Source organism: Macrotis lagotis, chromosome 1 (assembly GCF_037893015.1).
Source record: "Macrotis lagotis isolate mMagLag1 chromosome 1, bilby.v1.9.chrom.fasta, whole genome shotgun sequence".
Lineage (NCBI taxonomy): Eukaryota > Metazoa > Chordata > Mammalia > Peramelemorphia > Peramelidae > Macrotis > Macrotis lagotis.
Window position 1 is genome coordinate 319,711,074 of NC_133658.1, and position 27,847 is coordinate 319,738,920.

At 37.9% G+C, this 27,847-nt stretch overlaps 1 protein-coding gene across 2 annotated transcripts in view; it reads right to left on the minus strand.

The window, feature by feature from the left end:
• PEPD (peptidase D) overlaps positions 1 to 27,847 on the minus strand; it is a 249,686-nt gene that overhangs the window by 203,474 nt on the left and 18,365 nt on the right. For both annotated transcript variants that reach the window (XM_074211491.1, XM_074211492.1), the window contains one exon: positions 26,207 to 26,334. In XM_074211491.1, coding sequence (XP_074067592.1) covers positions 26,207 to 26,334 — 128 coding nt within the window. The remainder of the gene's footprint in view (positions 1 to 26,206; positions 26,335 to 27,847) is intronic.

Genomic DNA, 27,847 nt, shown 5'->3' on the forward strand with positions numbered 1-27,847 from the left:
CTTAAGGATAGCTTCCTTATTTTTGAGATAAGAAACTGAGAAGGAAAGATCAAGTAATTTGTCCCAGGTTACTTACATATATGGAAACTGACTGAGGTGGGATTTGAATCCATGTCTTTCTAACTCCAAGTCCGGTGCTCTATCCACCATAATAAAATGATAACCATTAGGATCTGACAAAAAGCCAGTTTCCCTTGACTTATTGTGAACATTGTTCCTCTAAGCAGATAGTCTCCTAGAGGTTACCCCTGGATTGCAATAATACTAAAATCCAGGTTGACTTTGTAGGGAACCAAATTGACTCCTGCTCTTCAAGAACCATTGTCTATGGACCAACATAGCCTCCTATGGGATGCCCACTAAGTCCCTTTTCATAAAGCAAGCTTAGTCTCATTGGGCAGCCAAGAGAGAGAAAGAGCTGGAGGTCCTATTGCTGGTACTTCCCTTCCTTCAATGTCCAATCACATGTTAATTTGTCTTAAGGAAACATGGTAGATCAATATGAAGGCTGAATAATAGGGTCTCCTGAGTCCTTCCTTCAAGTTTCAGATTTAATTTCAGGGTTCAATTGTAATCAACTAATATTGAGTTCTCAAAAGTGCTATATGGGGGGCAGCTAGGTGGCATAGTGGATAAAGCACAGGCCTTGGAGTCAGGAGTACCTGGGTTCAAATCTGGTCTCAGACACTTAATTAACTAGCTGTGTGGCCTTGGGCAAGCCACTTAACCCCATTTGCCTTACAAAAACCTAAAAAAACAAAAAACAAAACAAAAAGTGCTATATGCTATTATATGCATCAGAAAAGATAAGGTCAACCTCTCATTTAGCATACTAAAATCTACACCACTCATGTGTTACTTAGCATATGTCCAGTATCATTATATATACTGACATTCTGGATAAGTCTGAGGAACTCTAGCAGAAGACAGAGTACCTATCGAGGGTCATCTATCAAAGAAAGGGGCTGGACTAAATGATCTTGAAGGTATCTTCCAGCTCTATAGCCTATGATTCTATGAAGAAGAGTCATCTGAGACCAGTCCCCATATCCCCACCACCTTCCATGTGAAGAGTGCTTTATAGGTCACAGCTATGATGTCATGTGGTCCTCATTACACCTCTGGGAAGAGAGCACAGCAGCAATTATTATAGATTTGGTCATATTATTCTCCTATTCAAACTGCAAAGTTCCATAGTATCAATTACAAACTCTTTTTTATAGTTTTAAAATACTCCACACCTATTTTTCTAACCCTAAACTACCTTTCCAGCCTCATCATACCTTTTTATACATTACAATTCAATCAAACCTGGCCTTCCCTCTATTCTTCATACATAGAGCTCCATCTCTGGTCTCTTTATCTTCCTACAGGCCACTCTCTCTTTCTTCCCACATTTCCTGTGTGGACAACTCATTTAATATCTCTCACCCTTAATTTCTCCTCTAAAATAAGAGGGTTGAACAAGATTCCTTCTAATTATAAATCTATCATTTTATGACATAATATATATTTCCATGAGTTATAAGTTGCAAAATTACATAATAAAGCATTCTTTTTGGTAAGGGGAAAAAAACTTCTGTCATTTCTCTTTTGTCTTATGGTCAAATATATTTGAATTCTATTGATATCCAATCATTCCCACCATCTAGTCTCCTTGAGATTTACTCCACTATCATCACGATCCCAGGAAAAAAGTTCATCACCAGGAAATTAATGTTTTGAACTGATTATGAGTGAGATGAGAAGAACTAGAAAAACACTGTATACCCTAACACTGTATACCCTAACAGCAATATAGGGGCAATGATCAACCTTGATGGACTCGTAACAATCAGGGACAATTTGGGGCTATCTGCAATAGAGAGAATAAAGTGGTAAAAGAAGGATTCAAGAGAAATAACTGGAGTTTGAACAAAGAACAAGGTCTATTTATTACCTTTAATTTAGGGGAAAAAACTGATATCTTATTGTTTGATCTTGCTGTCACTTATACTTTATGTTTCTTCCTTAAGGATATGATTTTTCTCTATCACATTCAATTTAGATCAATGTATACCATGGAATCAACATAAAGACTGGCAGATTGCATTCTGTGAGGGGTGGGGGGAGGGAAGCAAAATTAGGGAGGGGAAAAATTGTAAAACTCAAGATAAATAAAATATTTAAGTTAAAAAAAAAAAAGAAAGAAATTTATGTTCTCTGAGACTGCATCAGCTTTGACATACATTACTCACTGGTATCTTTAGTAGCCTTTCCTTCTTTGACTGGAGGCCAAGAGAGTAGAGCAAAAATTCCTCTCCAAAACTCCACTTTGGTTTGAGTTCACAGACCAAACTTTTCCACCAGTTGAATTCTCCATTTTTCAAGTTTCCTTTTGAATGCTATTTATCATCATTAGATTGCCAAGTTCCTTGAGGGTAGGTTCTTTCTTTTCCTTATTTATGTTCCAGTACTTAGAGTACCTAGCACATAGTAGGCATTTAATGTTGAACTGAACCCAAATTTCTGAATGTACTCCCTCCTCACTTCCAACTCATATACTTCTCTTTACAGCTCAAATCCCACCTTCTACAAGAAACCATTTTTGATACCACTAAATATAAGCGCTCTCCATATCAACTTCCCTAAGGGGCAGCTAGGTGGCGCAGTGGATAGAACACAGGCCATGGAGTCAGGGCCTCCGACACTTACTAATTGTCTAGCTGTGTGACCTTGGGCAAGTCACTCTTAACCCCATGGCCTAAAATACACTTGATTTTAGCCAAAGGGCCGAGAAGCGATCCATTGCCTAAAATAAATAAATATTTTTTTAAAAAGTCTTCACATCAACTTCCCTGTATTTAGATTTATTCTGACTGTACTTAATAAATGTTCATGTGGACATTTGATGAAATGGAAACTTCTGGATTAGCATCATGCCTGTTTCATTCATGGTCCTTTTATCCTTAGCATCTTAGCATCTAACTCTGGGTCTGGTATATGGAAGATACTAAGTAAATGATTGTAACTACCTGAATGATTGGAATAAAGCTCTAGTTATCCAATACTAAAGACCAAAATAATGCAGCAGCTGCAGTACATGAACCACAGCCTGGTCTCCCTTTCACAAGATGGGCAACCAAAACAACATTAGCAAGGGACTAGCTTTTCCAGCCTAGTCTCTCTCTACAAAAGCAGATAAAACCAGGGAGGACCAAGCAGTATTCCTCAGGCTGCATTTCAGGACTAAATATCACAGTCAGAATCTTGAGGAATATCTTCTCACTTTTAAGAGCCTCCTTTCTGCTAGGGGAGGACTTGTTGCTACCTGAGATACCCTATATTCATTGCTCTCCCCACCACAGCTCCCATACTCAAGGAATTAGAAGTAACTGGATGGTACAGAGTTCTAAGGACTGACTCAGAAAATCATCCTTATAAGTTGTGAGTGACAATGAGCAGGTGATCTTGGGATTTAGAGGAGACCCTTGAGATTGTTTTGGTACTGACCACTTGTCAGAAATATTATAGTAGGGGGGCAGCTAGGTGGCGCAGTGGATAGAGCACCAACCCTGGAGTCAGGAGTACCTGAGTTCAAATCCAGCCTCAGATACTTAATAATCAACTAGCTGTGTGGCCTTGGGCAAGCCACTTAACCACATTGCCTTGCAAAAAAAAAAACCTAAAAAAAATATTATAGTATGGATTCCTTTCAAAGATGGGCTGGGTTCATGTTGCCAAAGATAATACTTCTTAATCTCAAACTCTAAAATAATCTAAGATAGTATAGATCCCTCATTAAAAAGAAGAGGGAACTGAAGTACAGAGAGTGGCCTTGATTACCAAAGGTCCAAAAAGCTAGTAAGTGGCAGAAGAAGGATTTAAATAAAGGTCTTATGACTCTGAATCCTATGTTTTATCAACAGTGGGATGTAGCTTTTAGTTGTAGGTCAGAGGAAGCAAAGGGAACAGAGGAAATGCCTTTTAATTTTTGGTTTGACTGAGATTTTGCTTGGCCACACAGATAAACCTGCGAGAAACTTCCATGAAACACTACTATATTTAGTTTCCTTCAGCATTCAGCATGCATTATCACATCTGGCCCTGAAAAATTTAAGTACTATGTGTGAGGATTTCTCTCTAAAAATGTCCAAGTTTCTTCTTTTTCTCCCCTACTTCCCAGGCAAGCAATAGGCGGAAATTCTAGTGGGAGATCAACAAATGTCTGCTGGTACTTAAGCAGAGTGTAGGGGTATATAGTCTTAGAGCCTGAGCAACTGAGAACCTGGTAGCCAATTCAGTCAATCAAAAGGTCAGTCCATTCTGAACTTACAATTGGAATAGAGGGGAAGGGAAGACAGGCCCACCATGCAATCACAATTGAAGGTTCTGCTGGGATTCCTTTCTTTTGGAATGAATTATGTTGGGCTAGTTCCAATACACAAGTCTAATTAGTTTATGCTATTTACATTTTTTGGCTTTTATTTCCTCATTAAATTGTCCCTAGTGACCATGCATGGTCTACGGCAAGCAGATACAAATATATTCCCCTGGTTATCTTTTATTTCGATCTACATTGATTCACCTCTTACTGTATGAGTTCTCCAAGGTTATCAATTTAAGTTTCTACTAAAACTTTCCTGTGGGACATGGAAGGCAGCTTCTTCCCATTCTTTCACATGACCTCTAAGATAAACTACATTTTTAATTGATTTTTTAAAAAAAAGATCAATCCCTGTATTAATCTGTTTTTTTTAAATTAATAAATATGGCTGCATGTGTTAACTTTGAAGAATCAGTTTAGGAGAAGAGAACAAGCTTCCTCTTTTCACATAAAAAGTCTGTTTTGCTCAGGGCATATTTCTGACCTTTTCCCAACGTGAATACTTTTTTTTCCTCTTTAGAAAGTCCCTGGCCTATTGGATAAGTCAACTTTGCTACTGTTTACAATACTAGAATAAACCAAGAAAGTGAAGCAGTAACATTTACCTTCCTGAAAATGAGAAGTTATCTGCTCAAATTGGTCACTGCACTCACAATGATAGCATCCCACAGGGCAACATTATATAAAGACTTGTCAAAAACAAAAGTGGTTTATCCATTGGCATCCTACACACTCACATTTCTTTCCCCTATCTCTAAAAATTACAGAATAGGTTGGGCTAGATAGCCTCCAAATTCCTTTCAGTGTTAACATCTATACTATCTATCTGAAACTAATATAAAAACAGCAAAAACACCACATTGTGGAAGGCCAATGGCCCATCATTTTGCTTTCTACCTGTAGCAGAAGGCACTGAACAATTTCTCTACTTCACACAAAGCTCAAAAAGATTAGGGATCATGGCGGGAGGGGAGGCTGTAGCAAAGAACAAAAGATGGTAATATTCAGTGGATACTCAACTGTTGTGGGAAGATACTGATAGATTAATGGAGTAGTTGTGAATTGGAATTTTGGAATGATAGTTGGAATTTTAGAATGATAGTTGGAATTTTGGAATGATAGTTGGAATTGTGCTAAAAATCAAATTGATTAAAATAGCCACACCCTTTGACCCAGAGTCCCACTGCTAAGTATATACCTCTAGGAGATCAAAAGAAAGGTCATTTATATTCATAGCACCATTTTTTGTGATAGCAAAAAAAAAAATGAAATCAAATAGATGACCACTGATTGGGAAATAGCTAACCAAGTTGTGATTCATGAATTTTCTTATTATGGACCAGATCTGAGATTTCAAGGGGTACTGGAGTTCCTTGTAAGAAACTCCCTTTAGGGGGCGGCTAGGTGGAGTAGTGGATAAAGCACCGGCCTTGGAGTCAGGAGTACCTGGGTTCAAATCCGGTCTCAGACAATAATTACCTAGCTGTGTGGCCTTGGGCAAGCCACTTAACCCCGTTTGCCTTGCAAAAACCTAAGGGAAAAAAAACCTGAACAACTCCCTTCGCCCAGGACAAAGGGATTAAGATTTAGAGAGCTGTCAGAGGCAGTAAAAGGTATAAGGGACTTGTTCAGGATCCCTCTGTCTATTATGTTACACTGCCTCTCGAGTAATATAATGGAATATAATGGTATTGTAAGGATAAATTGAAAGAAATGTGAATAGCATGAAATAAACTAACCAGAAAACCAAATCACATAAACACCACAATGTAAATAGAAAGAACAGTAAAAGCTAGGAGAAAGCTGTGTAATTATAATGGGGATACACAGATCCAGAAAAGAGTTAAAGAAACACCCATCCTTTCTTTCATTGGAAGACTAAGGAATATGTGATTTGCTGATTGATGCTTTTGAACCATCATTATTTTCTTCTTAAATTTTTGTCATATATCATAAGAATATTTCTATTATCAAATGAGTATTTCTTGCCTTCTCAAAGAGAGGAGGAAGGGGAGGAGAGGAGAAAGGTAGAGAATTAGGAAATGAAAATTTAAATAAAAAAAAACCTTTGGTCATAAGTGAAGGACCAAATGTTAGAAGAGGTAAGAGTAACATCATACAAAAACAAAATGAATCAATAAAGCTTAAAAAAAAAAGCTTAGGGTTATACCCAAATATACTTAACCTCCCCTTAAGAATATATTATCTAAACATACTTAAGAGTTTCATCCTATACAATCTCTCAACAATTAAATAATTTTCCCATTCATTGTGTTTAAGTACCATGTACATGAATGTTCATGTGCCATAAAGTTATCCCCTTCAAGAACAGCTTCCCTAGTATAAGTATCCTAAGATTTGGTAGACTCTCATAAATGTATCAAGGAAGCCAACATAAGAAGAGTTCTAGATGAGGTCTTACTGGTTTCCTCCATTAGGAAGCAGATATGGAACTTCACAGCAGCTTTAACAGGCTGTTTGGTTCTACCTCCCCAATTCTTTTATATTATAGACTATATAACTGACATTACAGACTCTTAAGACCATAAGTCTCAAGTTAGTTAGCAATATTTATTGCTATAGGGGAGTAGGAGAGGAAAAGTATAAATGAGGAGTATCATCTCCAAAGGAAAACTTAATTCCATTACTGGGAATCAGATAATCAAATCTCTGTCTCTCTAGTTGAATGGTTCTTAAAAACTTTTTTTTTCTCACAGCATTGTATTATTCTTTTGTAATGAGGGACCAAGGAACACTAACTATTTAACTTAGTATCATTACAGGGAATCTACAGCTTCAAAATGTGCATTTGTTAAGTTTCCCATAATTCACTACACACCTAGGAAACTTAATGCTCAGCGGCAAGGCAGACCCTTTAAGAACTTCTGTCCCAGATTCTTGTCAGACATCACTTCCTTATCCCATCCTGTTAAATGAAACTTCTTTTCTCGGTTTTTTCTAAATTCTTTACACTCAAGTGGAGGGTCAAGAAGATAGGAAGAGCTAGCAAGTAAAAGAAAGTATCTGGATTCCACACCCTGCAACCTGTAACCAAATTTACAAATCAAATGTTTCCCCTCACACTAAAAATCTTACCTTACATTGAAATCATCTGGTTTTGAAAGTGACTCTCCTGCAGTGTACTGCCTCTTTAAGATTTGCAGCCGAGTTAAAGTTCTAAGGGAAGCCATAGTTACTCAGAACGGAGACAAGCATCGGCTTAGTTTTGCATGGGACAAATGTTGCAGTAAATGAGGACGATAAGGACAATGGGGTTTAAAAAAGTTGAGCCATCTGAACACTAGAGCTAGTGTAGGCCTATGGGAAATTTAAGTTATGTGATGACAGGCAGAAGATGAGAATTTGATCACTAACCATAAGCTAAGGTGAGAAGACTGAGAGAGAAAAAAGAGACAAAGATATGAAACAACCAATGAACTAAGCTTAGAGCTGAGAGTGATACATAGCATGGGTGTTAGTGATGCTTAAGTATAGCTAAGCAGAGAAATTGACTGGAAGTAAAGAATCAGAAGTCACTGAGCAGATCAATTAGTCTGGCTTAAACATTGTCCAGAGGGTTAGTCACAGTATGGATTAACTTTGGAATTGCTAGGTGGGCACAGTGGATCTATTACCTGGCTAGGAAGACCTCATTAAAAAAACAGGCTCAGACATTTAGTAGCTGTGTAACTCTGGGCAAGTCATTTAACCCTATTTTACCTCAGTTTCCTCATCTGTTAAATAAGTTAGAGAAAGAAATGTCAAATCACTCCAGTATCTTCGCCAAGAAAACCTCAAATGGGGTCATGAAAAGTCAGATAGCCCTGAACAATAACAACAACAAAATGGATCAACCTAGTAATAGAGAAATCAAGGCAACTACTTTCATCATGAAATGTTTATGGACAGTAACTGAGAAAGAGAGAAGACATGGTTTTTAGTTCAACAGTTTTGAATTACACTAAACACCCTAAAGTATATAGGCTTTCCTCATAACAGCTTGGCTAATTTCTTTAAGTGTGCACCCACTCTCCCCCATAGATACTGAGTGTATTGCTGGAATTTATGTGTAGATCATGATGTCTTTTATTTGTATTATGTATTTTATTTGTAATGTATAAGTACTTGTGATATTATTAATATTTCTTTTGCCTTCTTGCCAAGCAAATCACAATGTTTAAGATCTAAAAGTATTGTTTTGAGTAGCTGGTTCTGTAAAAAGAATCAAGAGCTAGAGTGCTGACTAAGGATGATGTACCTCCCCTAAATATCATTAACTCTAGCATCCAGAGGGAATCTGAGTCAGTGAGTGGGTGGTCCTTCTCTAGGAATTAGACTTGCCACTGTCAGAACTGGTCAAAGAAAATGAGTCAATTCAGAATAAACAGGTATTCCTATGCCTATGAGAGGTATGAAATGTACTACATATGGGGAACATACCACATCTACTCATTACATTAGTAAAGTGCTCCGTATTCCTGCCTCCCCCCATCTTTACTTCTCAACAAAACTATTTGCCAACATTCTGCCATTAATTAACTGTGAACAGTTTGGTTCCATTGGGTTTTTTGTTCAAGATATTTTGTTCAAGGATTCAAAAGTTAAATAGCAAAAAAAAAAAATCTGACACATCTATTAATAAAGCCTTAAGCTACTACAGGGCCTGAATTAATGACAAATACCTCAGATGCAATTTGAAGGCAGAGAGATTCAAGAAACCTGTGACTTCACCAGCCTAAGGGCTCATTACTGTATGACCATAAATATCCCACTGCTACTCATGACTTTTTAAACTTTTTTTTTCACAGACTACTTTGAAAGCAACTAGGTAGTACAGTGAATAAATTACTAGCCCACTGGACCCAGAAGCAAAAAGATCCTATTATCAAATGAGATGTTATTTGTAGAGCCTTTAGCAGTATCCTTTCCCTTTTTCACTCTTGTCTCAGAAACTATCAGTATGATTCTAGACAAGTCACTTAGAAAGTTCTCTTTGTCTCAGTTTACTTCCTTGTGCAATTGGAATAATGATAGCCCCTATATATATAGGGTTGCTGTGAGAATAAAATGAGATAGTTATAACAAACTTTGTGAACCTTAAAATGCTATATAAATGCTAACTGTTGTTGTGATAACAATGATGAGAACGGAAATTCCTAGGCACAGTAGATATGCAAATGTTAAAAAAAAAAAACAAGGGCGGCTAGGTGGCTTAGTGGATAAAGCACTGGCCATGAGTCCAGAGTACCTGGGTTCAAATCCGGTCTCAGACACTTAATAATTGCCTAACTGTGTGGCCTTGGGCAAGCCACTTAACCCCGTTTGCCTTGCAAAAACCTTAAGGAAAAAAAAAGAAGCAACCTAAGAGGCTGGCCATCTAGTCCAACCCTCTCTTATTATTTCTGGCTTTTAAAGCCATTTCTAACCTGGCTGCATCCTACATGTCCAGTTCATACTCCCTACTTCCCTCCATGAACTACTGTTTGACCCAGAGACACTGACCTCCTTGTTGTTTTTAGAATAAGACACTGCATCTCCTGACTCCAGGCAGTCCTCCATACCTAGGACTCACACCCTCTATCTCCACCTCTGGCTTCCACAACCTCCTTCAAGTCATCCTCTACAAGAAGCCTTTCCTAGACTTCTTTCTTAGTGCTTCCCTCTGGGATCATCACTGATTTAATTTGTGCATATGCTATTTGCACAGAGTTGTCTACATGTTGTCTCTCCCATTAAACTGTGAACTGTGAAAACAGGAACTTTTTCTTCTTTTTATTTTATTTGTATCCCTAGCCCATAGCATAGACACTGGTTCAGAGCAGGCACCTGATAACCAGTTTGACTTGACTTATAAATGACAAAATGAAGTCTTAAAGATGTCCAGTGACTTGCCCGTCCGTGGTTGTCCTGACAGCTTCTGTCAGAGCAATGCCTTGAACTCTCGTCTTCCCGACTCTGCCACCTTGCCTCTCCATCCAGCTTTCCCATTCTACAGTTAGATGGGTCATCAGGGAGCACATGACTAAGCTCTCATGCATGCAGAGCACATCAGTTTTCTGAAGGAATACTGACTCCCCTATCATATGCCCAAGCAATGTTCAGCCTTCACTTGAACTCTAGTTAACATGCACAAATACAGGGTTGAGAATGGGTGGCCTAAACTTTCAAGTTCCTAACACACTGTCAAATGGAACCATCACAAAACATTCGTGTCCTTCTTTATACAAGTGCCCTTAACAGTTATGTAGCTTAAAAGATGCATGAGTACTGATGCAGCTGATGCAGTCCTAGGAACCCCAAAAGGCTTTTATATTTCAGTAAATTATAGCCACTCAATAACAAAAAGAGCCCAAACAGAAGAGAAACTTTGGGAGAAGAAAAGAATGATGAAAGACATTAAAATTGCAAAAGCAAACTTATAAAAGATATGCGTTCAAATGGAAAAAAAAAGGATCTCTGGGAGATATCATCGGGGTGTCTGTCAAATTATTATAATAATTCCAGGCACCACAAATAGCCAAGCTTCAGTCCTGAAGTCAATATAATTCCTTTTGGTGGAACAAGCAGCATTTTACATCTATAATGGTAAGCTTCAGCTTGGGAACACTTAGGAAAATAGGAACAACTAATTCAACAGAAGAGCCAATCTCAAACTTATCTCTCCCATTTGCTCTTCTGAGAAGGATCAGGGCCTTCACTAATGGTCAAAAGAATTAAAGTGGTCACTTTCTACCTTTAGCTTGTAAAGCATCCATTATTTCTTTTCATTTTTCCTTGTGGCCAATACTACTTTAAATGACATACTTCTATTAAAATGGGCTCTTAGTTACAGAGATTTGAGAAATTACATTTGTGCCCAAAGGCTTGATTTTTACAGAAATAACAATAATCTTAAAAATAAAATCTGAGAAGTGAATAGCTTTTATTTTGGCATTTGGAATTTTGTTCTTTTAAAAAGGGCAGAGATAATTAAATTTGAATAGTAGTTATTTTTCATGTTTTTAGTGCTAATTATAGCAAAAATCATTTAAATGTCACCTTATCACACAGTGAGGCAGGGCATCTAACATAAAATCACCTATAAAAGGGACTCACTGGCTTCTCTGTGAGGAGGCAGAAATATTACTTTATTGTGTTAATGAGAGAAAAAGCAGAGAACTTGTACATTAGCAAAAGGACCCACAAGGGTGACATGAGGAAATCAGGGAAAGGCTGTAAATAAGTCCTAGAGGAGAGTGAATAAGTGAAACTATTGCTTGCTTTATTTTAAAAGCTAACTTAGACAGCCTCTGGTACCAGGACAATGAAGCTACTGCTACTACCAGTGACTGTGGGAAAAAATTTATGTAGGACAGTTCAATTGTGCCCCAGACACTCAAAGGCAGTCAGAATCCAGGGTGGTCCCATGGATGAGAAGATACTGAGACCTTTTCCCAGAACACATTAGAGAAGGCCCAACCATAGCTAAATAACATATAGAACCAGATCAAAGTGACACAAGAAGCAGGGAGAGGAAATTATTAAGAATGTCAGCAAAGTTAAGAGGATTCTCTAAAAAGGAGAAGGAAGGAAGGAAGGGAGGGAGGAACGGTTACTTTAAAGAGTAACATAACAAGTTCTTGATATTTATACATGCTGTCTGCCATACCAAGACCACTCCTCCACAGGCACAAGGCCATTTCTGACAGCTAAGGAAGGTTTAGCACCACAGCCTGTCACGATACACTATGAGTACAAACATCAGATAATGGATCTCCCATAAAAAGGAGACATTAAATTAATGCCATATAGTGCAAGCATCATGGAGACCTCTAGAAAATGAAATTTCAAATGGCAGGTTTTGCTGGCTGTCTGACCACCTGCACACGGTTAATGAATAAATAATAAGGCCAAATTACAATAGTCACCATCAATTTCTAATGGTTAGAGTCTGCCTTCAGCTAAAAATAATGCCACTGTCATTCATTCAATTTACCTTGAGAAAGGACCAGTGATATCCCCTGAATAGAAGTCAGCAACCATTTTGAGATTCTATTAGCTTGTCAGAGGAAAAGTAAAATGCTCCAACTAAAGACAAGCCTCCCATCCAAGAGACTACGCTGAATAGGCTGGAGACAGAGAGGCTTCCTCTGAAAGAGGCCCAGGACACAAAGGGGCTGCCTATGACTTGGATGAGAAAGGCTATGTTCAGAGCCCATCCTAAAGAGATTTCAGAGATAACTGGGACTCAGAAGATAGACTGTGGCAGAAGCCTAAAGCAAAAAGAAATAAGTTCAAACTCTTAAAGGCTAGCCTTCATACTCTATCATTCCTGCTCCCTAGAAGAAGTCTCTTAAAAAAAAAATTACCAGTAACAAAAAAAAATACACCCTGTCAAGATAGAAGCTGAATAAATTCTCCAAGCTAGTTCTCACAAAGGATTACAATAATTAGGAAAGGGGAAATACCTCACCTCTGCTCCAGGTAGGAGCAAACTGAGCATGATGCACAAATCATAAGAAGCAGCTTAGGATTGAGTGGACAGAAAAGCCTTAGCCCTGCGAGTAACAGACTTCTTGGTTCTTAAAAAAAAAAAAAAAAAAAAAAAAAGCTCGAGCTCCCAGGGTTCATACTTTGGGAAAATCACCTGAACTTTTGAGCCTTCTGAGGTTACCAGGTCATCCATCTCTTTTACTCTCCACACACAGTGCTTTAACAGGTCTGCAATGACCCTAGGATAAGTTTCCAAGTAAAAGAGCACTTAGAGACCTATTCCAATCACCTAATGCTGAGATGACGAAATGAAAAGCCCAGAGAATTTCAAAAGAACATAAATGAGGTCATACGGAGAATAAATGACAAGGATAGGATTTCAACCCAGATCTACTAACATTTTTCACTATATATCAGGTTGCCAATGTACAGTTTAGTTCTAATGTTCCTGCTACAATAACCCCATTACTTCAGCCCCCATAATTCCTTGAACATTAAAAAAACACAGACTAAAGTCAATTACATGAGAAAACACATCAACTCAATTGTCCCTTACACAAACAAGGGATAAAGTCTCTGGAGAGTGTTTCCTGAAGCCTCAGTAGCAATGATAGATGCATAGAAAGTAACTTTATTAATATATAAAAGAAGCAAGCACTTGAGTCATTGGGCAAACTGAGAAGGTTAGTGGATGGATATGCACCAAGAATGACTAAGCAGAAAGGAGATTGATAGACAAAGGAAAACATTTTAATGCTCTCAACACCCTTACTTCTACCAAGACTCTGTGAACACAAGGAGCCACAATTAGGCAGTACTTAAACAAAAAAACAAAAGCGGGGGGGGGGGGGGGGGGGGGGGGATTGACATATATGTCAAAAAAGTACAGCACCTATATGAAAGGGGAATTTTAAGTCAGGTGAAACAGGAACCCTTGATAAAATGGCCCCAAAAGGAATTAACCCATCAAAAAAGGGTTCTGATCCTGGCTGATTAGAACTTGGGTGTCTGGCTCCAAATTTCTTCCAAGAAGACTGTGTTAAGGGGGAGAGGAGAAGACAGAGCTTGCATACAAGGAACTTGCTTCTGTGGGTGACTTTGAATTGCATTAAGTGCCAGATGGATTTTCAGAAGCTATCAGACAGAGAATTCAAAAAGGAATTGAGCAACTGAAGGTCAAATGTTCACTCTGATGGGTTTTGATTGAAAAAAGCAAGGTAATCCTATCTGCCACTCTCTTTGTGTCTTATTGATTATTAAAGTGGTTGGATGCAGTCATATGCAAAAAGTACACTGCCACACCAGGCACCAAGTTTCCACCAACAAACCCCTCCCATTCCCTAAATGGGGGGGAGGGGACTTCTGGCTTTCAGGAGAAGGTTATTAATGGAACAAAGATGTAATTTGTCATGTCTAGGTCCATATAGGAGGCCAATGGCTATAGATGTGGAAAAAATGAGTGAGGAGCTGTGGTTGAAATAGTGCTCATATCACTACCATCTGAGGAAGCTTCATATAGTTATTAAATTGGGCAACAGGAGTCAGGGAAAATATATTAAAATGCTATCAGACTATTCAGATAACATAGAAACATGTCCATTACTCTTCCCTAACAATATAGAATATAGCATCTTGATGTCTTCTTCACCCCCTTCAGTGAAGATGGATCATATGAAAGCATCCACAGATTCCTGAATGGTCCCTCTTGTGACCAAATAGACACACCTATAAAGTGATCATTTGAGAAAGGGTTATGGATGCAGGCTGAGACCATTAAATGGAACTTCTAAGACATGTTAACTGGTCCAGTTAGGCACTGTAACTAGCTCTAAGCCTCATTAGTTCCATGTTCTAACCCACTAAACAAATCAGCCCTAAAAATATGGGGAAAGCATGTAAAACTGAAAAAGCTTAATTACTTCAGGACAGATCAGGCCATTAACCACAGCTGGAACTAAAGTCATCTAACATTATTCAAGATAGATAAGTTTCAAAAAGACCAACTGCTCAAAATCTGTTCAGTGACCAATCACATCTTTGACTTTCAAAACCAAGATCAACACACACACACACACACACACACACACACACATGTATGAAAAATGCAACAACTAGTCTTTGGGATTCTCTGAGAATTCACCCTCAGCACTTATTACTTCTCATCTCTCTCCCTCCACTTTTCTCCCTTGCAGGAAACAATACTTGCTTGTGAGTCTTTCTCAGACATAGTAAACCAGGGAGAGATGGCCAAAAAGAGAGTCCCAGGCTCCTCAGAAAACTGTTCCCAAGGAACTAGTAAGTTGTCTAAAAGTGAGTTCTTCCTGATCTATATCATTTGTACTCTGAAGATGAGTCCTCACATGACTAGTTCCTGAAATTAGCTCTGCGGCTAACTCTGCCTTCCTTTGTCTTCCCCTCATAATCTGGTTTATTCAGCATTTGCTAAAGCTTCACTCACTCGATTTTCTGAGAATCAGATCTTTTAGCAAGTTCTGCATTACTCAGGAAAAGTGAATGGAGTTCAGAGCTGGAGACCTGCAGATGACAAAGGGAATGAATAAGGGTACTCAGAACAGGCAACCAGCCAAGTATGAGGTCTTTTATTCTTAACTCTGAACTTGTCTAGAGTAGTAAACTTTAGTAGAGATTCATATTAGTGAATAAGACAGGTGGTTCTATTGTTTCCTAGTTATCTGACCTTGGGCATTTCACTGATTTCCTCAGTGTAAAGAGGAATAACTATATATATATATGTATATATATATATATATATATGCTATATTATCTCACAAGGTTTTGAAGATCAAATGAGAGAATACAAGCAAAGTAACTTCTGAATGTGTGCCATTGCTAACATGTGACCTAGGATGATGAAAATCTTAGCCCTAATATAGACTAACTACAATACCTTAACACAAGTCCTTTTGACTTGCTAAGCTTCAGTTCTCTCACCTGGAAAATGGGCCTAATAGTTTCATTCTATACCTAACAGAGATATTGTAAGTAATGTGTTGGATCTTTCTAAAACCTGAAGGCACTATGAAGATGTGAACTATTATCATCACTACTTAAAGCAGAGAGAGTTCTTAAAGCTCTTGTTGCTGTTGGCTGAGAGAGACAATTCAACAGGAATGTAGGAGAATTTTCCCTAAGAACACATATCAATGTTTCCCTGGGGATTCAACATTATTTTTTTTTCCCCTACAGTTACTTCATTTTACTTAGTAAAATGAAATGACAGGTGGGAACACACTTTGCAAAGTATAGAGTGTCTACAGAGAGGCAAGAGATAGGTAAAGAGAGAGCCCTATTATTAACTTCAGAAAGGCAGTGAGACATAACATAAAAATCAGATAATCTTCCTCTGAACCAGAAAGACTAGGGTTCAAGTCCTACCTATGAGACATAATGGCAGTGTGATCCTGAGCAAGTCATATCTCTAGATCATTCTCTAAGCTGAGAAATTACAGAGAAAGTGTCCATCTGCATTAGTAGAGAGAGTTACTTCTCCTGGAGTTCACTATACCAGTCCCTCTCATCCCTAACTTTAGATAAGAAAATTAAGGTTTGGAAAGGTTTACTAAGGCCCCAGTGAATCAACAGAAGAGCTAAACTTGAGAGGCAGGATGCCTGGCAACCAAGATTGATCACCCTGCACAGCCATAGGCTGACTCTCCTCTGTCTTGTATTAAAGAGAAAGAAGTCTTCAAGGAGAAATCAGACCCTCCAGTGCCAAGAGTCATTTAGGGCCTGACTTGAAGAGGATATGAGTATCCCCAAGAAAAGTCTGGTTCCCATCAGAAGCCACTAAATCTCATGACCTAGGAAAAAGTGCTGTGCCAAAAAGACCATGCTTCCAATGCTTGGATCTAGGGAAGAAGTCCTTCCCCTTCTGTTCCTGTAGGTTTAGATAATGTTAGGGGGTAGGGAAATATTATGAATTCTATATATACCTTTCCCCTTCAAGTTTCACATCCTGAAAAGAATCTCCCTTTACCCTTTCAAAATCCTTGCTCCCAATATTTCCATCCTGGGCTCTTTTCCAGAGCAGTATGGGATAGAAGGGATGGTTTCTTAAAAGACACATGGGGCAATGGGGAGCAGTTCTAATTATATATATATACATATATATATATATATATATATATATATATTATCTAATTATCTAATTATTTATTTTGTTGCTCAAGACACTCCACATACACTTCTTCGAAAAAATGCATCCCTCCCAAACAGATCATTAACACAAGGCATTGGAAAGACATTAAAATATTATAAGGCACTTAAGTGAAATATCATTTATTCATTTTTCCTATAGAAAAGTCTCAATAGGAACTCGTGAATAATCTTGCAACCCCAGAGAAATCAATAGAGGAGGGTAAAGGTGGAAATGTCTCCTCTGGTTCTCCCTCTCTCCAGTAGGGTCAGTTTCCGCCTCTGCAAGTTTCACTGATATTTCTCCACCATAATTCACCCCAGGTTCCCAACATTCCCTGTGCTCCATCAAGTTGGGAGTAGGAACATCCATCAGTAGAGATCAAATTCCAAAGGTTTCTATCTTTGAAAAGGGCATAGTAAGTTACACAAGACCAGCAAAAATCTTCCCCTTGACCATTCACTGAACATTTTTGGAGTTCACCTACTGTAGAAAGTATGAAGCCCTATGGGTTATAAAAAGATAAATAAGAACCAGTTCCTGTCCTCCAGAAACTCAGAATTTAGTTGGGGATGGGATGCCTCCACAACTATCACACACTACTATGATGCTATTAATTGACAAAAAAAGAAAAAAAGAAAAGACCCATAGAGAGAATCATGTGGCCATCAATCTCCTTGACAGAGGCACCAAGTGGTGATTTCTGACACCTAAAAGAGACATACCCCAAAGTTTGCTTATTGTACAATGGAGATGATGGCAATACCTTGGTCACTCTCATAAATATTGTGAAATTCATACTGAAAGGGCTGCTCAGAGACAAGAATTAGCACCATGTAGCTGGTCAGCTCTGACTGAAGCCTGTCCCCAGCCCAGTCCCCTCACTGCCAGTTAAAAAATGGCCCACAGTTACATTGGGGCTTCCTGCAGATGCTGCCTTCGCCACAGGTTTTTTTTTCCCCCAGATGGCTCAGCTGAAGCCAGTGTTTAACCACAGACATCTGATGTGTGCAGAAAATCTCTCTAAATGCTCTTCACCTTCTTGTGTGTCATTTCTGCCGAGAGTATGATTATTCCAGGCTAATGTAAAAATTGCAGCTTTCATCGCCTAATGCCATGAGGTACTCATTATCAATTTGGTTAGTGAGTTACTGGGTTGTTTTAAATTACAAGATATCTGGCACAGAGTGGGCCCCTTTGATTTATGATAATTATCTCTCACTGCTGAGCCGATTAGAAAAGTATGATCTTACCGGGCACACACAATGCTTTCCAAGCCTTTCCTCTGTCTCCTCTGGGTGCCTTTGGGAAGGAGCGAGTCCCTTTGTTCTAGATCTGTTTTCTCTCTTGTCATGTGCCTTCCCTGCTTGTCAAAGGGATGGAAAATAGCTGATTTGAAAGTCAGTAACAGTTTTGCTTCATGAGCTGGTTGGCAGGGGATTCTGAACAAGCCCACAGATTGGAGCCCTTCCTTAAAGACTCAATTTTAGGTTGGAATTAGCACCAGCAGAGAACCAGGAAATTGCATTTGCTTTGTACAGTGTCCCCTGTCACCCCACCCCTAACACCATCAGCTGTGCCAGGCTCAGGAAATTATATTCTGGGGATAGGAGGCAGTCATCACAGCCTTGAAGATGGTGACACTTTGGAGCGAAATTGAACAAGCCCTGATGCTCCCTGAGTCTGATCCCCAGTTAACCACCATTTCCTCAAAGGAACCATGGAGGTGGCAAGACAAAGCCCAGAGGGATTAGTTCAGTGGTTTACTTTTCTTCTTGAATAGGTCTTTGGGATTTTTTATTTTGTGAACTCACATCTGGATGCTACAAAAAAGACTTGACCTGAAATTGGTTTTTTTTTTTAATTTCCCCTCTTAAAAATAACACTCATCTTTTTTTTCTCAGGCCTCACTACTTACTTTCAGGTCTTGTTTATACTATCCATGGCTATAACCAAGCCTGTTTCAAAATTGTCTTCTCATCTGCAGATCTGTATTGTATTGTGCTGCAAGCAAGCATTGTATTCAGTGTCTGATGATCTATGCCTCTTATGAGGAAGGCTTGGAACTGAATGGCAGCTGGGGTGGGGAGGGATCAGTCTTGTTAAACCAAGTCCTCCATACTTTTGAAGGAGGGTCTCTAGGGCATTCTAAGGAAAACTGTGGTCAAGGGGAAGAAATGAATCTCATACAGTAGAAAGAGTACTAGATCTAATTAGAATCAGAGAACCTGGATTCAAATCCTGATTGACCTTTGTCCCTCTGCACAAACCATTTAATCTCTCTTGATCTCAGTTACTTCATCTGTAAAAAAGAGGGGGATTGGATTAAATGACCTTTTAAGATCTCTTCCAGCATCTAAATATAGGATCCCATGAAATTTTCTAAGGACTATCTTCGGATTGATAAACAACCTGACTAGGGTCCTGATTTCATAGACAAGAATAGAAAATTAGTGCCAGAAGAATCTGTTAAGATCTAATCAAACTTCTTCATTTTACAGAAGAGGAAACTGAGACTCAGACAAGTTGAGTGACTTCTTCAAAAATCAAAAAGCTAATAAATAACAGCTGAAACTAGAGATTAGTAGTAAGAACTGAAGTACTAACACTGACAAAGTGCACAAAACCATAATTCACCTATGTCATGTAATTATGAGATAATATTTATAAATGTTTTGTCAAAAGTTCATATATATATATATATATATATATATATATATCTTAAAGCTCTATATAAATTCTGGTTATCATCTTCATTACTATGAAGTCTAGGCTCCTATTTAAGAAGAGTTGTAGCTTTATCTACAGAATAGTAAGATTTTAGTCCCTTGTTCCCTCCGATTCAATATCATGCGGAAGGATATAAGAAGAAAAGACAAGACATGCCTCACCATCATTCTCATCTTGTGAAAAATTATTGCCCAATAAATAGTTAACACACACCTACACATATCTATCCTGCGTCCTGCCACAGAAATTGAACAGAAAATGTCCATCTTCCTTTGCATCAATTCATAGTTTTTTCTACCCAGAGATACATTTGGGTATCATCTGGTCTACTGCACATTAAAGGAAACATAAGGAGCTGGAGAAGGGCAAAGGACAGCAGCTATAAGTGAACAATGAGATAGAATCAGGCTGAGGGGGGCAGTTAGTCAAGAACAGAGTCAAATGGGGCAGCTAGGTGGAACAGTGGATAGAACACTGGTCCTGGTGTCAGGAATACCTGAGTTCAAATCCAGTCTCAGACACTTAATAATTACCTAGCTGTGTGGCCTTGGGCAAGCCACTTAACCCCACTGCCTTGCAAAAAAAAAAATCTAAAAAAAAAAGGACAGAGTCAAATGATATAGAAAGATAGAGGTAAAGAAGGAATAAAATTAAAGTCCATAAGATCACAAGGGGAAGGCAGAGGAATTTATTTATTAACTTTCCAGACCCTGAAAAGTTAAGGAATGAAGGTTAGAGGAGAGGTTCCCTCTAAAGTATGAAAGAACAAAAATTAATAATAGCTAACAAACAATAAGCAAATTTCTTAAGTTTTGCAAAGCACTTTACATACATTATCTCATTGGAGTCAATTCAACCTACTGACCTCCCTTGTGACCTACTAGCACAGCTTCTATGGAGAGTCTTAGATTCTTTGGTTAGTCTTTCTTGGCTGAATATGCATGGTTGTTATGGAAAATCTAAACAACTTCTGTACCTAGAGAGGTTCTGTGCAGAATCTTTGGTAAATAGGTCTGTCTTTTATTGGGAGTCTGCATCTTTGTTTAAATCAGGGGCACAGAACCTTCTACCCATGGGTCATATTAGTTTGGCATTGCCAAGGCAACCAGCTGGGTCTCAACATTCAGTAAATTTAGGTGCATTTTAGGGGTGAATTAATTAAATATGACCAAATATAGCCCTCAAATGATTTTATAAATATCCAAATGGCCCTTGGCAGAAAAATAGTTCTGGTCTAGGTGCTAGGAAATATATTCAGGTATGGTGACACCCTTAATTTTGTTACCAACCATAGCAAGTTCATCTTCCAAGATGATCTCAGAAATTCATTTGTCAGCTCAATCCATCTCTTTCTATTCCTAATCTCCTTGAACAAGGATTCTCTGTCTTCACAGAGAATTCTATTTTCTCCATACCTCTGTACTCTCCTAGGCCTTCACTCCTGCTCTGGTTTTGCTTCATTCTCTTTCCAAACTTAACCCTTTATTCAAGAATCAAGTTATCCTAAAACCCTTGCTCCCTACCTGTCACTCACATATCATCAATACAAGACTGGACTACTGTCACTATGTGCTCCTACTCACATGCTGTGAAACAGCAACTGTGCTGTCTGGGTCTCCTAAGAATTTATGTTACCTCATCTGAACTGGAACCTCAATGAAGCAAGGAAATTTTAATCTTATCATATAACTCTCAAGCCTCCTAGACCATCTTTTCCCCTATCCTCATAATGAGAACCTCACCTAATCCTTTACTTAAAAAAGGAGAGATCATTCACTCTAAGTTAGTGTCTTTTTCACTTCTCTACATTTCACAAAATATTGTCTCCAGCAAGGAGTGGATCTCTGTGGATCCTAGATCTTACTCCCTCCTACCTCTAATCTCTCCTCATCAACTAGCTCATTTATGCCTACAAACATACCTGAATCTTCCCCATCTTTTAAAAAAAACCCTATCTTCTTGTAGTTGTTTTGTAATTTTCAGTTGGAACTGATTCATTGTGACCCCACTTGGGGTTTTCTTGGCAAAGATCTGGAGTGGTTTACCATTTCCTTCTCATTTTACAAATGAGGAAACTGAGGCAAAGTTAAGTGACTTGCTGAAAGTCACACAACTAATGTCTGAGGCTGGATTTGAATTACACCTTCCTGACTCCTGGCCAGGCACTGTATTCACTGACCTCTAGAATTGAACATCCCCTAAAGTTAATGCCCTACATCTCTCCTGCCTTTCTCAGTCAAACTCCTAGAAGGAAAAATATATATTTTTTTGCCTCCACTTCCTCTTATTCAGCCAATCAGTCAATAAACATTTATTAATGTTTACTGTATTGAGTTAAGCCCTGGGGGGGGATATAAAAAGAGGCAAAAGAAAGTACCTTTCCTCAAGAAATTTACGATCTAATGAGAGAGATCACAAGCAAACAAATATATCCAAAAATCTATCTATAGAATAGACAGGAAGCAATAGAAGAAAAATAACAGAATAAAAGGGGTTTCAAAGTTTTCTGTAGAAGATAGAATTTTAGTTAGGACATGAAGGATGCCAGGAGATAGAGATGAAGAGAAAGAGCCTTCCTGGCATGGGAGAGCCAGAGAAAATTTGTAGAGAGTTTTGTTCACAGAATGTCCAGGAAAAGGGACAAAGAATATGTGACAGGAAATTAGATGTAAGAAGACTAGAAAGGTGGGAGAAGGCTATGAAAGGTTTGGAATGCCAAACAGAATTTATTCTTTGATCTTGGAGATGAGAGGAAGTCAGTGGAGCTCACTGGTTGGACCGGAGCTTTAAGAAAATCATTTTGGTGATTTGGTGATTTTGGTAAAAGATACAATGGAATGGAGACAAACTGGAAGCAGGCAGACCTACCCTCAGGCTACTATAATAATCCAAGCATGAGTTGAAAAGGACTTGTATGAGGATGACAGAGATTCACCCCCCCCCCAAAAAAAAAGAACACCCAGGATATTACAGCCAAATTCCCAAACTCCCAAGTCAAAGAGAACATTCCACAGGCATTCAGAAAGAAACAATTCAACTACTATGTCTCTAGTCAGGATTATACAGGATTTGGCAGCATCTACATAAAGGGTTCGTAGGTCTTGATATATGATATTCTGGAAGGCAAAAGAGTTTGAATTACAACCAAGAATCAACTACCCAGCAAAACTAAACATCCTTTTTCAGGGGAGAAGATGGACATTCAATGAAACAGGGGACTTTCAAAACTTCCTGTTGAAATAGCCAGAGCAGAACAAAAAAGTTTGATCTCCAAGTACAGGACTCAGGTAAAGCATAGAATAGGTGGATGAGTACTAATTATGAAGGATTTAATAATGATGAACTGTGCGTATTCCTGCATGGGCAGAAGATATTGATAACTCATATGAACCTTCTCATTTATAAAAGCAGTTTAGAAGGAGTATATATAGACAAGGCACAGGAGGGAGCTGAATATAATGGTATAATATAGTATAAAGATGGGAGTCATTGGATAATAAAGGAAAGTGGAAGGAAAAGGAGAGGTAGAATGGGCTAAGATATTTCACAAAAAAAGAGTCAAGAAAAAGCTTTTTTCAATGGAGTGAAAGGGGGAAAGGTGAGGGGGAATGAATGAGCCTTCATTCTCATCAAAATGGCTCAGAAAGGAAATTACATACACAGTAGAGTACAGAAATCTATCTTACCTCAGAGGAACAATGAGAGGAAAGGGATGGGAGAAGGGGACAAGGTGGTGGGGTGGAGTAGGTGATAGAAGAGAGGGAGGATCTTGGGAGAGGGTAGTCAGATACAACACACTTATGAGGGACAAGGTGAAAGAGGAGAGAAAGTAGAATAAATGGGAATGGGGGGGATAGAATGGAGAGAAATGGAGTTAATTGATTACTGGGGGGAAAAAAAATTGAATTAACTACTCTGATGGACTTATGATAAAGAACAAAACATATTCCAGAGAGAGAGCTGATGGTATCTGAACACAGACTGAAGTACACTTTTTTTCCCTTTCACTTCATTTCTCATGAGTTTTCTCCACGAGGGAGGTACAAGTCTACTTTCATAACAAGATTATTGTAATAATGTGAAAATAAATTTTAAAATGAGCAAAAGACAGTAAAAAAAAAGTTTGCAGATTAGTCATTTTCAGTATGAGGAAGTAGGATTAAAGGAAAAGAAAACCAAGTGATAGGAAAGAAATATATATGAGAAATGCTTTAAAAAGTAAAGGTAGTGTTCTTCAGATTCTGAAGGGGGTTTTTTGTTTGTTTATTTATTTTGTTTTGTTTTTTCTTCCTCTAGAGATAGCATTTTTCCATAGTGGATCTAATAGAGTTGTCCTAGATCTCTGAGCTGCTGAAAGGAACTGCATCCATCAAGGTTGATCAACTCTGTTCTTTTGATTCTGCTCCCTTCACTCAGCATCAGATCTGGTAATTCATTATATGCTTCTCTAGACTCTGACTATTTATGGTTTCTTATAGAACAATAATACTCCATAATATTCATATACCATAGCTTGTTCAGCCATTCCCCAACTGATGGGCATCCCCTCAATTCCCAATTCTTTGCCACCACAAAAAGAGCTGCTATGATTATTTTGGAACATGTGGGACTTTTCCCATTTTTTTATGATTTCTTCTAGATATAGGTCTAATATTGGAATTGCTAGATCAAAGGATATGATCAGTTTTATTACTCTTTGGACATAGTCCCATATTGCTCTCCTGAATGTTTGAATCAGTTCATAGCTCTACCAGCAATGCATTAGTGTTCCAATTCTCCCACAACCTCTTCAACATTAATCATTTTCCCTTTTTGTCAAGTTAGTCAATCTGATAGGTATGAGGTTATACCTCAGAATTGTTTTAATTTGCATTTCTCTAATCAATAATGATTTGGAGCATTTTTTCATATGGTGTTTTATATATGTATATATAGCTTTAATTTCTTCATTTGAAAACTGCCTGTTAATATTCTTTGACCATTTATCATTTGAGGAAAGACTTGTAAGAGTTTTTAAATTTGATGCAATTCTCTATAAATTTTAGAAATGAGACCATTATCAAACTTCTGGTTGTGAAGATTGTTTCCAAGCTTTCTGCTTTTCTTCTGATTTTGGCAGCTTTGATTTTATTAGTGCAAAAACTTTTTATTTAATATAGTCAAAATCATCCATTTTACAGTTTATAGTGTGCTCTAATTCTTGTTTGGTCATAAATTTATCCCCTTTCCATAGATCTGACAGGTAGAATATTTCTTGGTCTGATTTTTTATCCAAATCCTGTACCCATTTTTGACTTTATTTTGATATAGGGAGTGAGATATGGATCTATACCTAGTTTTTGCCATATTAATTTCCAGTTTTCCCAACAATTTTTGTCAAATAGTGAATTCTTATCCCAGAAGCCAATACCTTTGAGTTTGTCAAACAGTAGTCACTTACTACTGTTTCTTTTGACCTGGTTTCTAATCCACTGATCCATTACTCTATTTCTTAACAAGTATCAGGCAGTTTTGATGACTGCCACTTTATAGTATAGTTTTAGAACTGGTAAAGCTAAACCACTTTCCTTTACATTTTTTTTCCATCAGTTCCCTCGATATTCTTGTCTTTTTGTTGTTACAGATGAATTCTGTTACCATTTTTTCTAGCTCAATAAAATAATTGTTTGGTAGTTTGATTGAATCAGTAATTAGAATTAGAATTGATTCAATTAGTAATTTGATTTGGGTAGAATTTACCCTAGTCAACTCTTGTCATCTACCTTTCTAGCACATCCTTCCCCCCTGACTGGCTTCATATATCTGGAAGCTATATTGCCATTATTACTGAAAAGGCAAGTCAATCAGTTACCTATGAGTCCACTCACCATCCCTGTGACTTCCCAATCTAAAATATCCCTGACAACCATATCCTGTTTTGAGTGTTCTTTGCCTATTAAAATAAGACCTTTTTTGTCTTTGCTTTTATATCCCCAGAGCTCAGCACAGAGCTTAGCAGGTGCTTAAGAAATGTTTTTTTCATCCATTTATTACACTTATATAAAAGAATCTTCAAGAAATTTTCACAAATTACTGATTTCCACAAAAAACAATAAAAAAAAATTAAAAATCAACCTAAACAGTATATTTATAACAACTAATCTTGCTTCCCCCCAAAAAAATTAAGAAAATTGCACTTCACTTTGTTGTGATGGAATTTTTTTCTCTTTTTTTAAATCTTTGTTGTGAGAATGACTAGCTGGGTAGGGGAAGGAGATACATTTAGAAATGACATTGAGGTAAGAACAAAAGATAACTATAAACATTCTTAAGCCCCACAAATTAATGGTTCCTCAGTGTTCATGGACACAATCATAAAACAAGGCAAACCCCTTTCTCTTCCATGGCCACCCTATTCTCTTACTTTTCCATGATCCTTCACTGACTCATCCAGTTTGATCCTAACACAAGGCTATATTAACATATAAGTTAAAGGATCTTACTTTCCCATCCAAGTGGCATGGCTTTCAGGAAGCTTGGGAACAAACAGGGTAGATTTCCCAGAGTCAACATCAATGACTCCAAAGCAGCCTGGCTCTGTGACACCAAAAGCCCAATGAAAGAAGGATTCCTAGGGTGAAGAATGAGGACAAAATGTTAGCTACCCAGTAATCCAGCCCAGGTCAATGCAGAAGCACCTGACAAGGACTGGCTTAGTGCCATAACAAACACATTCAATAGTCAACAGATGGTCAAAAGTTAGAAGGGACTTTAGAAACCCACTGAGTTGGACATTTTCATTTTAAAACCAATTAGTCAATAAGTATTAAGCACCTTCTATGTATCAGTGACTGTGCAAGACTCTGGGGACACCCAGCAGCACACTCACATTCTGCCTGAAGCGCAGAGAGGCCATGAACCTAGCAGAAAGTTGAGGAACCAGGTATCATAACTTCCACATAGTCTGCTCTTGTAACCTTTACCAAAGCACACTGTATTTTAAGTTCTACTTTAAATGCCTTCTCCATGAAGCCTTCCCTAACCAATGGAGCCTTAAGTGATGATTCTTCCCTTTGGAAATCCTCTAGTCTGTACTATCAATCACATACTGCCTAAACTCATATCCTGAATAGCCATGATATTTTTTCTGTGTGTTTCTAGGTCCTGGAAGATCAAAAATAAGTAACAGCTGATAATTAAATAATAACAGGTTTGCAAAGCACTTTCCATATATTAACTAGATTTCTACCTTGGGCTTGCTATTAATTGTGTGATTTCTGAATAAGTGACTTGACCTCTGTGATCCTGATTTTTCCCATCTATAAAATAAGGAAGTACAGAGATTTCTCACATCAGTTATAACAAAGTGTCTAGAGCTAGGAAAATAATTCAAAATGCACATGTTAAAAATACAATTGCATCTGAAGAGCATCAAAACTCAAAATAATGTTGCATAATTATAACAACCAAGAGAAGAAATGAGAAAATGCAGCTCCCTTTCTCTTTCCAGAGGCTTTCTCTTTCCAGTGGAAGTGGAACAAGGTATGTACGGATGGGTTGGTTCATTTTTCTAAGCTGTTTTTTCCTTTTTCTTTTTTATTCTTTACTGTGAGGGTTGGTTCCCTGTGTAGGGGAAAGGTAAGGAATATACTTCTTAATGAAGATGACATAAAAATAAAATAAGTCATTAAAAATGTTTTAAATAATTTTGAGGGGAGGAATTATTTTATTTTTACTTTTGTATTTCATAATAACATTAATAATAACTAACATTTATATAATGTTTTTAAGGATTACAAAGCATTTTACAAATACTATCTAATTTTATCTTCATGAAAACCCTGGAAGACATTTGTTATTATTGTCCACATTTTGCAGATGAAAAAACTGAGGTAGAGATTAAGTGCCTTGTCCAGCCTTTGTGACTCCAGACCCAGAGCACTATTGCACATATTAAACATTTATAGAGTTGCTAGACTAGTCTATCAGAACAAGGGGTAGGTCTTATTACTCAACATCTCTCTCAAAGAATAATTAATCTCAGGGCCTTCAATGGACATCAGTACACTATTTCTTATTTGCATACATGAAACTATGCTCATAGAACAGGTAATTTTTCTACTGAAGTTTCTGCCATTTCTCCA